Below are 15,496 nucleotides of genomic sequence, written 5' to 3' on the forward strand. Positions count from 1 at the left end.
TCCAATTAGAATGTTTTGAGCGGACGTTAATCTCATTTTTATCCCATTTTATTTAAACAGAAAAGCATATAAATGCGTAGTCTAACACAATTTCTTATAACGAATATCTTTTCACAGTCTGGCTACTTTATTCGGTATTTACGTTTTAAAACGTCGTACGGTAACATGAATTCCTCAATTCCCATTTTTATTTTGCATAAATACAAATTCTCTAGTTTGCAAGGAAAGGCATGTATATTATTTCACATTAAGATTTTTTTTACATTATTAAACGTAGTAAGTGTAGCTTAATCTTGGCTTATTCAGTTTACATAGTGTTCAGAAACTTATTCGGTTATGTCCAACGAAGTTCGATTAAGTAAACGCCTCTCTTGGCTCTTGCGTCATGGAGCAGTGCAGGAAGGAATTCCCTTACGTTCAGACGGATTTGTGTCTGTCAACTCCATTTTGGAACATCCAAAACTTTCTGGAGACTTTAATTTAAAAATACTGCAAGAGTTTACAAAAAAGGACCAGAAGAACCGCTATACGCTGAAACAAAATATTGACGGCTCTTGGATGATACGTGCTAATCAAGGTCACTCATTGGACAATGTAATAGGATCGCATTGTTTTCAGCGCATTTATAGCTGCGATGAAGTTGATATAGCGGTACATGGCACATACTACCGTTATTGGGAACGAATACTCTTAGAAGGGCTTCGCACTATGAAACGTACATATGTGCACTTTGCCGTGTACGACGACAACCACAAATATAATGAAAAGAATAATGCAGTAAGTGGTTTTCGTAATAATTGCGAGCTGCTGATATATTTAGATGTCCGAAAAGCTATGGAACACGGCGGAATGGAAATTTATCGCTCCGCAAACAATGTTATATTATGTGCGGGAATTAACGGTTGCATACCTAAGGATTACTTTCAAAAAGTTGTAGACCGACGCACTAAAAAGACTTTGTCGTTTTAGTTTCTTGTTCAACTTTGGTTTTATAGATCGTAATACACTATTTATAGTAATTTTTGCCAAAAAAAAAATAACTCCGAACATCGATATTGTTTTATTCGACTTTACAGATGAGTAATTCACCGACTAAAACAGCTATCACCGAATCCATTAATACAAATTCTAATGATAACGATGATGCCACTAAAAAATCTGATTTTAAATGTACCCTATGTCCTCAAAAATTCAGTAATATCCATGAATGTTTGAAGCACGAACTTTTGCAGCATGATATTAAAAGAACAAAGCGACCTCAAAAGACATTACGCACCAAAGTCACCGCTATCCTTGCAAAAAGCAGGACAGATGAACAACAATCACTAAAAAAAGAATTACTAAATGGTCTTCATAACTGCGAACCAGGTCAAGAACTTCGCAGTATTTTTAAACATCACAGAATGAATGACGGAAACTTAATTTTGGTTTATGAACGCATCGAAACATGTCTAGAGAAGGAACTACAGCCGCTAAGAGGGCTAAAAGTACATCCTTTCGGTTCCATTGCAACTGGCTTAGCTTTGAGAGGTAAATGTGCAAAACAATACAATTTTATTTAGATATTTAATTTTATTTATAATTTTAAATGCTTCTCATTTCCAGACAGTGACATCGATTTGTATATTGAGCATGCCAATGGTTTTCAAACAACAGTAAATTTAACTCACCGGACATTCAATCGTATCAATAATATTTTACAACGTAGCAACTGCTTCAGTGAAGTTATTCCGATTCGACAAGCCCGTGTACCGATTATCAAATGTAAGCACAATCCCACTGGATTCAGTTTGGACATAAATTTATCTTGCCCCAGTAGTGTGAGCAACACGAAATTCGTGCACGACCTGCTGCAATTCGACAACAGAATTCATGAGTTAATTACGTTCCTTAAAATATGGGCTAAGCAGTTACAATTAATTGGTCGAGGGAATATGACCAGCTATTGCCTTATTACACTGGTTTTATTTTATTTACAACAACCACAGTCGAATCAACGGGCAGTGCTGCCATCAGTTAAGGATCTCCAAGCGAATATTCCTGACAATTTGATAATGGGTGTGAATTATGCGTACCAACTTCAAGAAAGAATATCTCCTTTACCACGAGATTTGACAACTGCAAGACTAATTGAAGGCTTTTACAAGTTTTATAGCAGCTTTGAGTTTGAAAATTTCCTTATATCACCATTTTTGGGGATAGCGATACCACTTATTGACTTTAAAAAGGGTCTCTTCAGTTTTCCAGCCTATAATAATCAGTTGCGCGCTGTGGCCATCGTGAATAACGAACCTTTGCAACCGATTCAGGTCAGCGAGAATATATTAAAAAGTAGTATTCACTAAATCTTTTATTAAAAGAAAATATAGTCAAAAATAAATACGTATACAAATTATATATTTATAAAATTTTCGTTTTTAGGTTGATCGTTGCGTTTGTATACAAGATGCTTTTGCTCTAAGTCATAATGTTGGCAAGTCTATATCTCAACTAAATTTGGAGTATTTTCGAAAATGCCTAAGCCTTGCTTGTGATGTATACGAAGATGTAGACATTTCAACAGATGCTCAACGGTATGAGGCACTACTTTATAGAATTATTGATCGTTTGGCTCAATCGGTGAATATAAACGTCCCTTTCTCAAGCCAAAAAGCAGACAAACCTTCGCCAGCAGATGCTTCCAATAATAGTACCGGCACCGTACGCAGTAATAATAACCCTAACAAATTGAGTTATCGTTTCGCACCCTCGCGTTCGGAATTACGAACAATCGTAGCGCTCAATGAAGAAGATAATTCGAAGACCATATACAAATTATGGGCTAAGTATTATTTAGAAGCCATTACCGAAATCATTACAGAAATCTTTTGCTTGGACATGCAGTCTGCCACACCCACCCAATATGACAAACAACAGCGGTTGGATGAATATACTGGCTCTCACACTTGGCTTTTAAGTGGCTCAGTTGATCAGTGGTCGGGTCGTATGCATCAGCGTTGCCATGATAAAACGTTTATGGAACTGCAGTTGGAGCAAACCAAAAAATTTACTTCAGAAAGACGACAAAACGCCGCATTTGCTGTACAATTAAATGCCATATTAACTGTAAACATATTAAACAATTGCACTGCCATTGAAGTGGTAGTGACACCGCGAGTCACAAAAGGCCACGCCCTAATAAAGAATGATCCTCTGAGGAAGTTCTTCGCTAGTTTTAGGGCGAGCATGCAAAACTTTAACCTAAAGGAAAAACTTAATACAAATGCATCAAATAAATCTATTGAATGAATTTGTATCTTTTATTGACAGGATCCAAATATTTAAGTATTTATGTACAATATTTTTATTTTTGAAACTGACCTATATAAATTTTGATGAATAAAGTTGTATTTTATAATTAATCGGAGCAATTAAAAGTTAAATTATATTTTACTCCTAGCATGTCATTCACAAAGACGGAGTAAGTTCCTGAACGGTCCCGGATTTTTAGCCGGAATTAAAAATTTCTTCAGGAATGTTATCAGCCGCTACAACAAAAACAACAGGAAGTTAGTGAGGGCTCCTTTGTGAATGGCGATCATTGCGTGTCTGAAGATAATTGCGTTCGAAGTCTGATCGACGTACCGTGCATTGTCGTCCACGTAATCAAGGAAGAACCTATTGATGCACCTAGAAGGCGGCTCGCTTCAAGCAGATGACTGCAATGCTGGTTTCTGCGAGAACATACCAGCAGAAACTGCTTGGAGAGCAGCTTGTTATGTTCCTTAACAGTAAGCAAGGTCCGCATTCTTGCTGTGAAGTTTTTAACCACAAACACCAAGAGGCATCTTGAGATAGTCCAGTGTGCAGTATTCTGACACGTCTGAAGCTTCTTTGTTTACGTTCCACCACATTCAGGTGATCATCCTGTGCAGTGTAGCTTATGACCGGCCGGCTTCTTGCCTTATATTTTGGCAACAACATTTCTCTGTCTTTTCCCCATGAGCTACCGGATAGCAAGTTGAGGATTTTGTTGCGATTCTGTACTTTCGCAGTTATCGCGGTCGTATGCGGAGCGCACAGGTAGTCGACTGTAACACCTAGAGTATTAGGATTATTCGAAGTCGGAGTTGAGTAGCTTTCTACACATTTTTATTGTCCACATATATTTTCCAAGTTTTTCTTTAAATAAATTCGTTTGGTATTGTCGTGCCTAGGATTTCCAAATGTTCTACTATGATGTTATATGGAGTGGAATGAACGCCAGAATCATTTCCATCACGACTTTTATCTAATCCACCATAGTCCTTAGCCGTATTTGTTTGTCTCAATGAGTGTAATCTCGATTGGCGAACTGACAACGGATGCCAATGTTCGTTAGCAACTCTAAAAACACATCCACAACTAGGTTCTATTCACCGAATTCTCACAATGGTGACCGTCTACGCCATTCTTTAACATTTCGGTCTGCAGGTCTTATACTATTTGAATTAATTGATCCGCCACAATCTCAAACGTAAATTGCGTTTTCAACAGAGCTCTAATGCCTTCTATGCTGTTTCTGAGGGTGTCATCCCTTCTTCAGCATTTCTTAATTCCGTACTGTATATTGTACAGTTAACGCTGTAACCTTTCCTCACAGCAGTATGCTGTGCTTTGAAAAATAACATTGCCAGCACTTTGACTTGCTAAGTGCCGAAAATGTGTTCGGCCACCAAGATTTCTTGTTTAAACTTCTGTACTGCGTTAGTTCAGAGAAGTCCTTGTACTTAGGCCAATATATTGTACAGAGTATAACAGTAAGCGTATTCACCTAACGCATATTAGTAACAGATATTTATATATGTACATAATTTCGCAGATGAAAGCAAGCTCGATAACTTGTGTTCAAATTTAGATATCTTGATCAATCACTGCAAACGTTTCCTTTGGTACTGAGTTGAATGGACAAATTCGGCACATTGCTAGCCAGCAAAGTTGTGGTAATCAAGGAGAAGAATATGAGAAACGGTCACGTTCGATCAATCTTGGCGATGTCCTTTTCAGAATCCACAGATAACCAGTCCGGATATGTGTCGTGGGGTCTGGCAACACAAATCGCCTATAAAATGTTGTAAACTGCACCGAGTAGTTCTTATCATGATCAGGCTAATAATGAGAAATAAAATTGTAGGTTCTGGGAATTCCATTTTGCTTTCTAATATTACGGTTTTACACTTCAAAGCCTCCTATAAATTTACCCATGTATGGGCCATGAAATGGGCCACTGTTTCTATAGAGTCGCACAGTGAAATGTTAGGCTGAACAAACTCCTACATCTCAAGAAACTTCAGGTAGAGCAACCTTCAGGTTTTCAGTTCCAATTAAGTTTCCAATAAGCTCCAGCATGGCCCGCTTGACACTTAACCTAGTCGCCTGCCATAAAATGAAGCATATAAAGTAAAAGATCTATTCATTTATTTAAACCTTTTTTCTTCTTTTCAAGGATAAGATTTGAGGCGTTTAAGAGTGTACAGAAATTACTTTTGCTCGCAGATACCACATGCGTTCGCAGAATTTTGTTTTATTACCTGAACTTAAGACTCTGGTATTCGAGCGATGAAATTTCCAAGAATTATTTATGTTTATTAATCCCTACTCGCAGAAATATCTAATATTTAAAGTTAAGCTACTAAAATATGGTATCATTCACATTTATTATCTAAAGTAGATTGAAATACAGACGAAACTCTCTATAACGAACTCCAATGGACTGGATATCTCAAAAAATTTACTGGATATCATTCACATTTATTATCTAAAGTAGATTGAAATACAGACGAAACTCTCTATAACGAACTCCAATGGACTGGATATCTCAAAAAATTTACTGGATATCATTCACATTTATTATCTAAAGTAGATTGAAATACAGACGAACTCTCTATAACGAATTCCAAGGGACTGGATATTTATTTCGCTGTAAAGAAAATTCGCTATATGGAGATTATAAATGTACACTCAAAGTAAACCTAAAACACAGTGTTCTTATAATTGCTTCACAATAATGAAAACTTCGTTATATAGGAGTTCGTTTTAGAGAGTTACGACTGTATATTGATTAAAACTTAAAAATGAATAGCGAAATTGCAAATCTTTAGCCTTAAATCCAAATAACAGTAGATTATTTAAGAAAGAACAGGCAAGACCAAAATGACCTTCGCAATGTCACTTTTATTAAAAAAAAATGGGTTTCCTTTTAAACTATTGAGAATAATAAAATGTATGTATACCCCTTACTTGATCATTATCGATTTCTTGAAAACTGTCAATTATACATTCTGACAAAAATAAAAACTCCCGGAAATTGTAGTTAAATTCTCCGGGTAAATGATATTTCAAAAAATTTATTTTCCTAAATTGGAAAGACATTTCTTTAATTGTTAACTATGGTAGAAAACATTCAAAGGCGGTTGAGAGATCGTTGAAGACAATCCGCTTTCTGGACGACCATCCACCTCTTCAAGTAATGAAAATATTAAAAAAGTGAAGAATAAGGTGCTTGAAAATTGTCAGGCAAGTTTTAGAGAGATGACAAGAGAGTTCGACATCTCTTGTGAGTCCGTTTGAATGATTTTGGAGGATATTTTGGGTATGTAACGCAACTAGTCCCGATAAAGTTGAAATTTTTCAGAAAGAGTTCCGACACCACCTTCAAGAGAGCATAATAACTGCCGATGATAAAAAACCAGAGCGACAGTCGGTCAATAAGGAGTTCTATTTGGCCGTATTGAGGCGTTTGCGTTCTCACTCTTTCGAAAGCGGGCGAAATTGTGGAAGAACAATTCATAGATTTTACATAATGATAATTCAAAATCGCATCGTGCCACAATTGTGAACGAATTTAAAGCCAAAAACGCAATAATACCATCGATTAACCACCATATTCATCAGATTTGGATCCGTGTGATTTTTTCTTGTTCTCCAAACTGAAATTGCCACTCCGTGGAACCCGTTTTCAATCGTTGAAGGGCATTACAAAAAATGTTTCGAGAACTACTTTAAAGGCAACAAAATAAATATTTATGAAAATTAAATATTTTCCGTTTTGTTTACAATTTCGAGGAACTTTTTTATCACAATGTATATACTTATACATGCAATCAATAAAATGAAGCTTTAAGATTTGAATATTATCTTAGCGTAAGGTTAATATTGAGTTAATATTGAATTACGTTAAATTAATGAAAATGTCAAGGATAAAGATTCTCTTAGAACTTAATACGTTTTTCCGTAACGTAACCTCACTTATTAAATTCAGTGTGTAAGTATTTTTTGAAATCTATAAATTAAAGTGAAAAACTTGCGAATTTGTAATGAAAATGAAAAGAATTGAGTATGTAAACCTTTTCCGAAAATAAGTAATATTGTTACTACACAAAGGAAACCTAAATTACACCAGACATTTACCCAACCATTGAGGGCGGTCCACATTGTTTTGTGCTTTTTGTGGTCGAAGAGACCTTTTATCGTATAATACGGCATTGAGACGCGCTTGTGTCATTAAGAAAGTTATGAAATAGTTATAGGTACGGCATCTCAATTTTTAAAATTTTTGCTTAAATAGCAACGAATTCTGCGATTTGCAAACAGTCGGGAAGTGTTTGCGAATTAGTGCAAGTCGAGAACTTCTCCATACTATTAATATTTAAATCTCAGTATTGTCATTCTAAATAGCGTAAGGCAATTGATCAGTTATGACGGACGAAGTGCAATTAAGTAAACGGCTCTTGTGGGTGTTGCGCCATGGAGCTGTGCAGGAAGGAATACCTGTACGCTTCGACGGCTTTGTGCCTGTGACCGCCATTCTGAACCACTCAAAATTTGCTCGAGATTTTAATTTTAGTAAACTTCAAGAGATTGTAAGGAAAGATGAAAAGAAACGCTTTGCGTTGAGGCATAATAACAATGACTTTTGGGAGATACGTGCTAACGATGGTCACTCAATGGTCAATGTAGTAGGATCGCATCCTTTCCATACCTATTACAGCGTCAATCATTTAAATAAAGCAATATACAGCGCATACCTTCAATTTGAACGAATGTTTATGGAAGGATTTAATGCTATGATACGTTCACATGTGAACTTCGAGACGTATGACGATAACAGTAATTATTGTGAAGAGAAAAATGCGGTAAGTATATCAACTTAAATATTTGAAAAGTTGGAACAATACTGTTTTATGTGAATCCTAGGGTTGTGGTTTGAGTTACTAAGTGATTTATTAGTTAACTAATATATATTTTATTGTATTTATTCGAAAAAAATTAGTCGTTTTCAACTTTACAGATCAATCTACCGATTAAAACAGCTACAATCGAACACGTAAATACTGTGAATTCTAACGGAAACAAAGTCAAAATTAAAAAAATAGATTTTAAATGCACCATATGCTCTAAAAAATTCAGAAAGGACAAAGACTGTTTGAAACATGAGCGTTGGGAACATGACATTAAAAGATCAAAAAAGGGCTTAAACGATAAAGTTGAGGATATTATTGCCTATATAAAATCGAACGAACAACAATTATTGCAAAAGGAGTTACTAAATGCTCTACATAACTGTGAACCAGGGCAAGAGTTATGCAGTATTTTTAAACAACACAAAATGAATGACGAGACCTTAAGTTCGGTTTACAAGCGCATTGAAGCGTGCTTGAAAGATGAACTACGGCCGTTAAAAGGAGTAGAACTACATCCTTTCGGGTCCATAGCAAGTGGCTTAGCTTTAAGAGGTGAGGGCACAAAATATTAACGCAATTTTATTTATTTTAAATATTTTCCATTTCCAGACAGTGACATTGATTTGTATATTGAGCTTCTCGACAACGCCCAAACAACCGGGAATCCAACAAAGCAGGCATTTAATCGCATCAATATTATTTTACAACGCAGCAACTACTTCAGTGAAGTTATTCCGATACGACAAGCGCGTGTGCCGATTATAAAATGCAAGCACAGTCCCACTGGGTTTAGGCTGGACATAAATCTATCATGTTCCAGTGGTGTACACAATACCAAATTTGTGCGAGAACTTCTGCAATTCGACAACAGAATTCATGAGTTAATTATGTTCCTTAAAATATGGGCTAAGCAGTTACAATTGATTGGTCGAGGGAATATGACCAGCCACTGCCTTATTACATTGGTATTATTTTATTTACAACAACCACAATCGAAACAACTGCCTTTGCTGCCAGCAGTTAAAGATCTCCAAGAAAATGTTCCTGAAAATATGATAATGGGTGTGAATTATGCATATCAACTTCAAGAAAAAATATCTCAGATACCCCAGGAATTGAGCACATCAAAACTAATTGAAGGCTTTTTTAAGTATTATCGCTGCTTTGAATTCGAAAAAATACTTATATCACCATATTTGGGGAAAGCGCTACCCATTGATAAGTTTAAAAAAGGTCTATTTAAGTTTCCAGCTTATGATGCTCAGCAATGCGATGTGGTCGCCGTGAGAAACGAACCTGCACAACAGATTCAGGTCAGTAAGAATTTATTATAAAATAATACTCAATAACGCTTCCAAAAATAATCAAACCTAAACACTAAAATGTAGTACATATTATATACTTGTATTTATAAAATTTTCGTCTTTAGGTTGATCGTTGTGTTTGTGTACAGGATGCGTTTGTTCTAAGCCATAATGTTGGCAAAGCGATATCTCGTCTCCATTTGGAATATTTTCGAAAATGCCTGAACCTTGCTTGTGATGTATACGAAGATGTAGCGATTTCAACAGATGCTCAACGATATGAGGCACTACTTTATGGCATTTTTGAACGGGTAGCTAAATCGGTGAATATAAAATGCGATTTCCCAAGATAAATTCTGGACTAGTTGGGGCGAACCAGAAAATTTTAAATTAAGAATTTACATACATATTATATAACATATATGTATGTTAATAAATAAAGTTGAATTTTGTGTTTAGGCGGAAAAAAGTTTGTATTATCTATTAGAGATCTTTCCTTAATGAAAGGCCTGAGAAGATAATGGCCTGCAGTTAATATTCAAATAGGGGAAGTATTCTTAATATGTGTTTCATTCGATTGCAACGAAAATAACATTTTACACTTAATAAATTAAAGTAATAAAATTACCGAAATTTAAAAATACTCCTACTTTTGAAACCTGAAAAACGCTCTATGGCATGCTGTTGTATATGGTTCAATATTATTAATACCCACCAAAGTTGAAGATATTGAACAGATGAAAGAGGCAAAGATAATGAAATACTTGTACATCAAGCAAGGAAGGGCTAAGTTCTAGTTAAACCGAACATTTTATGCTCTTGAAACCAGCAAGAACCAAAGCCGGGCAAATACTTTCACGTGTTTTCAATATTAAAAGATGTAGCGAAAGGGTTTAACTTTATTGTTTGAGAAAATCTTGAATGGATTACATTCAAATTTGCACTTATTTTAAACGTACTTTCTTATATCTTAAATACGTCAGCGAAAATTCTTTTAAAATCATCCTCAAATGTGATATATGTGATTTAATCTCAACGGAGGGGCTAAATTTAATATATTGAATTATTATGAAAAACTTCAAGCAAAGAATCGATTGGAAGTGAAGTTATTGCGTTTTAAGGATCAGTATGTTTGTGTTATCGGTGCGAAAATGAACTTCGAACTAAGAGCCAACATTAAATTTAGTTTGACGACCAAAAATTGCTCAGAATCCAACGTTCGATCAACGCTTGTGACCGATTATTTGACAAAAATCGCATTCTAACCATTAACCACTCCCCGTATTTACCTGATATGGAGCCGTGAATGAAGAAATATTTATTTCTTGTTTTAACGCGATTTTGGTAGTATTATATATACGTTGTATGGAAAGAGGAAGGAGTTACAATCCATTTCATCTATTTTCACAAAAAGGGATGATAGGGGATTTTAAAGGATTAGTCCTAAGAAAATTTAATTATTGCAGCTTAAGTGTTTTAAGAGATATGTATGTACAATAAACATATTACAGGGCGGAGCTACGCTCATTCTTTCAAAAATTTTGCCTTTATACTGCAATCTCCTGTACCAACTGTTAGTTTAATATCTCAATTTACTTATACATAAATACATAACCCAATATCTAACTCGATTCCTTTTAGGTACAAAGAACCGTAAGTTGGAACACTTTTCAAGGTATCAAGCGAAATTAAAAATTTTGAGTACTTTCAATGCCTAGCAGTATTTTACTATCTTACCTGAGTTGAACACTGTGATATTCGAACAGTTAATTTTCCACAAATTATTATTGTTAATAATCTCTATCTCACTTCTAATCTAAATTACTAAACTAAATACCTGTAACACATAGGTATATTTTGTTTTCTTAAGCTCTGAAATGTGAATGTAATCTTAACGCATTGAATTGTCTTCATTGAAGTTTCGATATAAATAATAAAAGAACTTCAAATCATTACCCTAACAGCGTTTAAAGCAGGTAAATTTTTTAAAAAGAACAGGTATGAAATATTGAAATGACTTTTGCGATATTATTATACTCTCCCAACATGTTGCATAGTCCAAACAAACGATAACTTCCTTAAGAATTGATATATCTTAATGAAACTTGTGCACCTGATTCTTGACACTAAGGTAACGTTGGTATTGCAGATATACAAATTGGGATCATAGCCACGCCTACAAAACGTTGTCTTGTTATGCTGTAAATAAGTCACAATTTAAGATATAAAACTGTAATTTGATACAGGATTTTCAAAATAAGTTAATTAATACCAAATTTGTAATTCATTCACCTTTCGCCGAACAATGAAGTTGAGACAATCAAACAATTTTATATTCTTAATATAAAATTAATCCAGCATCTGAAGGTTTTTATCTGGCTTTGATTCTTGCATGTTACAACAGTATAAAATGTTCAGTTACACCCAAACTTTGCCCTTTCTTACTTGTTCTATTTGTTGCTAGTTCACTAAAAATATTATCGTTGACGTTTTTTCTTATTTCGAAGACTACATATATTGGACTAAATTTGAATGATGTTCTTGTCGTGTTGCTTTGGAATTATTGTTTATTTTTTTTTTCTTTTGGTCTCCTGTGGTGGACTGTGGGACGGCATTTCAAGCTCCTTAAGCACAGCTGCAAACGAAACCATTGTTTTTCGGAAAATGCAAAAGAACAGCTGGTACGACGAGGAGTCGCAGTGGAGAGAAAACAGACTGAACGAAAACATGCCAGCTCTGAAAGTATTCGACGTAGTACACGCCAGGGGAAGCAGAGGAAAAGGAAATCCTCCACTCCTTTCCAAAGACCAAATGAAGAGTGACCTTTCTAAATTTGGAATCTAAAATTGGCGCCATATTACGCCTATAACCGTGTAAGCCATGTCTACACCATTGAAGGAGAAGAATACTCACGTATGTTACTTGAATATCTTTAGGGTCTAAACCAGCAATTCCATCTGCGTTCCATCAGTAAAAAGCTTGTCGATTATAGAAAATATGAATTAATTTATTATCACCATAAGTTAAAGTATTGACTACAAATCACAGTATATTAGCATTTGTAAAAAGTTATACTTATTCAAGGATACTTATGTATAACATTGTTGTTGTATGCATAACACTAAAGCATTTCGATTATCATTTAAAACTATGTAGTACTTACTATAAGATAAAATTATTTATTGTATATTGTTACATTTAAAACATTTGTAGTTACAATTAGTTTTGGCAAGCGTATGCAATTATTGTTAAACTTTGTGATTTAGCACATATGTATGTACATTTATTCATATATCTATATGCATATGGACCTAACCACGACTGTATCAATTGATCAATAAGTCGCGCAGTTTTTGGTGTACGTGCTGATCTTATACGTCCTTTGTCTCTTGATTGAAGGATTTTCAAAAAAAAAACTATCAGCATAATTTTAGATTTTAATTCATAGCTACACGCCAGCACATTATTTCTAGAATTCTGAATTTTAATGAGTTTGTTCTGCCCGTTCATTAAATTATTTCTTTCCTTTAAGTAATACGCCACCTCCTCGCAATTAGCAATGACTTATTGATGCAATATTGACAAGTATGGTTTTGAAATTGTAATGATTACTAGAAAAATTTAAGACCTACATTCTCAGTCTAGAAGCGAGTAAAATGAAAATTCCTTACATAGCGTAATATATTGAGACTATAGAAATGAGTTCTCTACATACTTAAGCAAATATTTTTCGAAACTTAAGTGACATTTTTAATTAAAGCCTAACTTAAACGAGATATTCACCCCCCTCCCCGTTGGAAGGCGGTCCACATTGATCAGTGCGCTTTATTCGTTATGCTATTGTTCGTCGCCGAAGATGTGGTCTTGCGCTAGGCACAAGAGCAATATTTCTTTACAAAGCTGTCCGATATGCAATGCGAATCTTTGTAATACGAATCCAGACGACTTATTTCACCTGTAATATGCATAGCCTCGGTCTCCGGATTGTAGCGCAGTGTTACCTCAAAATCGGCACTATTCGGTTTTGTAACGAAGTGTAAACGATACACATCCAATGCAGTGCCGTTTGCATCTTTCGGTCTGAAAGCCTCATATGAGCGGTGCGCACTTACGACATTGTGGAGCTGCAAAGCGCGACATTGAGACGCGACTGTGCCATTCCGAAAGTTACGCACCAATTCATTTATGTAGTTAACCGTTGAATTGCCCAATTTTTGTATAATATTCGAGTTTTTATGCACCTTATTGTAGGGTATACAGGTGCACCAGTGTTCATCGATGGCTGCATCGTTACAAGAACGATCCAAAGGCACTGGTTCTAAAAGCGTTTGGCAATTCGGGCAGCCTTCAGCTGGAGTTAGAAACTTGGCTTTATCTTCAACACGCTCGGACATGCCAAGGAAATGCTTGAGGGTCATATGCAGATCATACGGTGTGGTTAGGCGATTCTTATTCACACTTAAAGCATTTACAAAGCTTGGGTACCTTTGCTTCAGATACTGTGGCAACCAAAGAAAGATGAATGGCAAACGTTCCTCCATATGACCAGATGCGGTTGTGCGTGCAGGTCCAAAGCGTAAACCGTGATCGCTGAAGAATACAACAATCATGTGTTCGAGTATACCTAATCTCGCTAAGCGTTCCAAGTAGTCGAGCACTACGACATCCATCGATGAACAGTCACTTAAGTTGTTGTGACTGAAAGAATTGGCCCAAAATAAACCGAATAATGGTTGGTCTTTGAAACGTGCGGCAAATTCAATGGCATAATCCAACACGAATTGTGCAGACTGCTGATAGCCGAGGCAAAAGGTGAGACCAGACTTATATGTTTTATGTAAATGATGTTCCGCAGCCAGTTGGAATGGACGTAAATAATAGTCTACAGGCGGTTTCGTAAATCCCACCTTATAGTAGTTGAATGTGCTAATATCTGCTGCATCTTCACCGTAACCTGTCACATAGCCATGCTCACGAAAGGCATTCCAAATCAAGCTGCAGTTGTCTAAGGCACCCAAAACTCTTGGAGGACATTTTGTAACTGTATTGTCTTTATTGTAGCCAGCAAGTACAGCCATAAAATTTGGGAATGTATTATCGTCTATCTAATGAAAGAAATATAATTGCAAATATACAGCTCTAAATATTCTTATGATACATACATGAATTTATTAACAAGTTATATACTAACGGATTTTTCAATATGAGCGCTACAAAAGTTTTTAAATAAAACGGTCCGGTTTGAGATATCAATGAAAATCTTTATTCGACTTCTTTTGCATAGCTACCATGGGCACGCTTGTAGAAGTCCAAACGCTGAATCGGGTTTTAAGCATAAATCCGCCGATACTGCTGCAATTTCACGTTCGATATTCGTAAGAAATTCATCAATCGTCGCTGGCTTGTTGACATAGGCCATAGACTTGACGTATGTAGCTCTACAGGAAATGGTCTAATGGCCATTTCGTGAGATAACACCTTCACCAAACTTGGTTTTCAATAAATCTATTCCGACATTCGCTGTGTGGCTTGTAGCGCCGTCGTGTTGGAACCAAATATTTTGCAAGCCCATATCATCCAATTTGGGCCAGAAATATTCGATTATCATTGAGCGGTAGCGATTCCCATTCACAGTAACGTGCCAGCCAAGATCATCTCGGAGGAACTACGGCTCAATGGCGACGCCGGCCCATAAACCGCACCAAACCGTATTTTTTTCGGGATGCAATCTTGACTCATGGAGTACACGTTGCTGCCTGAACAATAGTACACATTTTGACGAAGCCATTCAGCCAGAAATGAGCCTCATCGCTAAAAATGATTTTTCGACGAAAAAACTCTCCACAACGACGTCACAGAGATGATCAACGCTTGAGAACGACGTGTGAGAGACTGATTTGAGTCTTCCTCAATTGACGCGCTAGCGGCAGCAACATTCTCGACGCTATGACGACTATAAACTGAACTTAGTGCTCTTAAACTTGAGGCCAC

General features: G+C 35.9%; 4 protein-coding genes across 9 annotated transcripts in view; 3 read left to right on the forward strand and 1 right to left on the reverse strand.

Moving 5' to 3' along the window:
- The first annotated feature begins 153 nt into the window (after positions 1–153).
- LOC108967002 (terminal uridylyltransferase Tailor-like) lies at positions 154–3,289 on the forward strand. Of its 2 annotated transcripts, none has more exons than XM_018930197.1 (4): positions 154–228; positions 1,077–1,530; positions 1,606–2,309; positions 2,422–3,289. In XM_018930197.1, exons 1-4 carry the CDS (start codon positions 166–168, stop codon positions 3,286–3,288), a joined length of 2,088 nt encoding a protein of 695 aa, XP_018785742.1. In that variant the 5' UTR covers positions 154–165; the 3' UTR covers position 3,289. The 2 variants fall into 2 exon arrangements, with proteins under 2 accessions (XP_018785742.1, XP_018785743.1); XM_018930198.1 differs by lacking the exon at positions 154–228 and adding an exon at positions 246–276.
- Positions 236–1,073, forward strand: LOC108967005 (putative tRNA 2'-phosphotransferase). Its single transcript, XM_018930202.1, has one exon. The coding sequence runs from the start codon at positions 337–339 to the stop codon at positions 967–969; it is 633 nt and encodes a 210-aa protein (XP_018785747.1). The 5' UTR covers positions 236–336; the 3' UTR covers positions 970–1,073.
- Positions 3,290–8,014: 4,725 nt separating the features above from the next.
- Positions 8,015–9,869, forward strand: LOC108966980 (terminal uridylyltransferase Tailor-like). Its single transcript, XM_018930167.1, has 4 exons — positions 8,015–8,153; positions 8,309–8,753; positions 8,811–9,514; positions 9,631–9,869. Exons 1-4 carry the CDS (start codon positions 8,061–8,063, stop codon positions 9,856–9,858), a joined length of 1,470 nt encoding a protein of 489 aa, XP_018785712.1. The 5' UTR covers positions 8,015–8,060; the 3' UTR covers positions 9,859–9,869.
- A 2,661-nt stretch (positions 9,870–12,530) lies between these two features.
- Positions 12,531–15,496, reverse strand: part of LOC108967019 — a 43,084-nt gene continuing 40,118 nt past the window's right edge. For all 5 annotated transcript variants that reach the window (XM_018930227.1, XM_018930228.1, XM_018930230.1 and 2 more), the window contains exon 6: positions 12,531–14,610. In XM_018930227.1, coding sequence (XP_018785772.1) covers positions 13,375–14,610 — 1,236 coding nt within the window. In that variant the 3' untranslated portion in view covers positions 12,531–13,374. The remainder of the gene's footprint in view (positions 14,611–15,496) is intronic.

Source organism: Bactrocera latifrons, unplaced genomic scaffold, assembly GCF_001853355.1.
Source record: "Bactrocera latifrons isolate USDA-ARS-PBARC rearing strain unplaced genomic scaffold, ASM185335v1 scaffold_172, whole genome shotgun sequence".
Lineage (NCBI taxonomy): Eukaryota > Metazoa > Arthropoda > Insecta > Diptera > Tephritidae > Bactrocera > Bactrocera latifrons.

Excerpts from the sequence above, each read along its gene's own strand:
- LOC108966980 (XM_018930167.1), top strand. The coding sequence starts at position 8,061 with ATGTTTATGGAAGGATTTAATGCTATGATACGTTCACATGTGAACTTC. Across the intron at positions 8,754-8,810 it reads AAGTGGCTTAGCTTTAAGAG|ACAGTGACATTGATTTGTAT; the intron begins GTGAGGGCACAA and ends TTCCATTTCCAG. Across the intron at positions 9,515-9,630 it reads AACCTGCACAACAGATTCAG|GTTGATCGTTGTGTTTGTGT; the intron begins GTCAGTAAGAAT and ends TTTCGTCTTTAG.
- LOC108967005 (XM_018930202.1), top strand. The coding sequence starts at position 337 with ATGTCCAACGAAGTTCGATTAAGTAAACGCCTCTCTTGGCTCTTGCGT.
- LOC108967002 (XM_018930197.1), top strand. The coding sequence starts at position 166 with ATGAATTCCTCAATTCCCATTTTTATTTTGCATAAATACAAATTCTCT. Across the intron at positions 229-1,076 it reads TCTCTAGTTTGCAAGGAAAG|ATGAGTAATTCACCGACTAA; the intron begins GCATGTATATTA and ends TCGACTTTACAG. Across the intron at positions 1,531-1,605 it reads AACTGGCTTAGCTTTGAGAG|ACAGTGACATCGATTTGTAT; the intron begins GTAAATGTGCAA and ends TCTCATTTCCAG.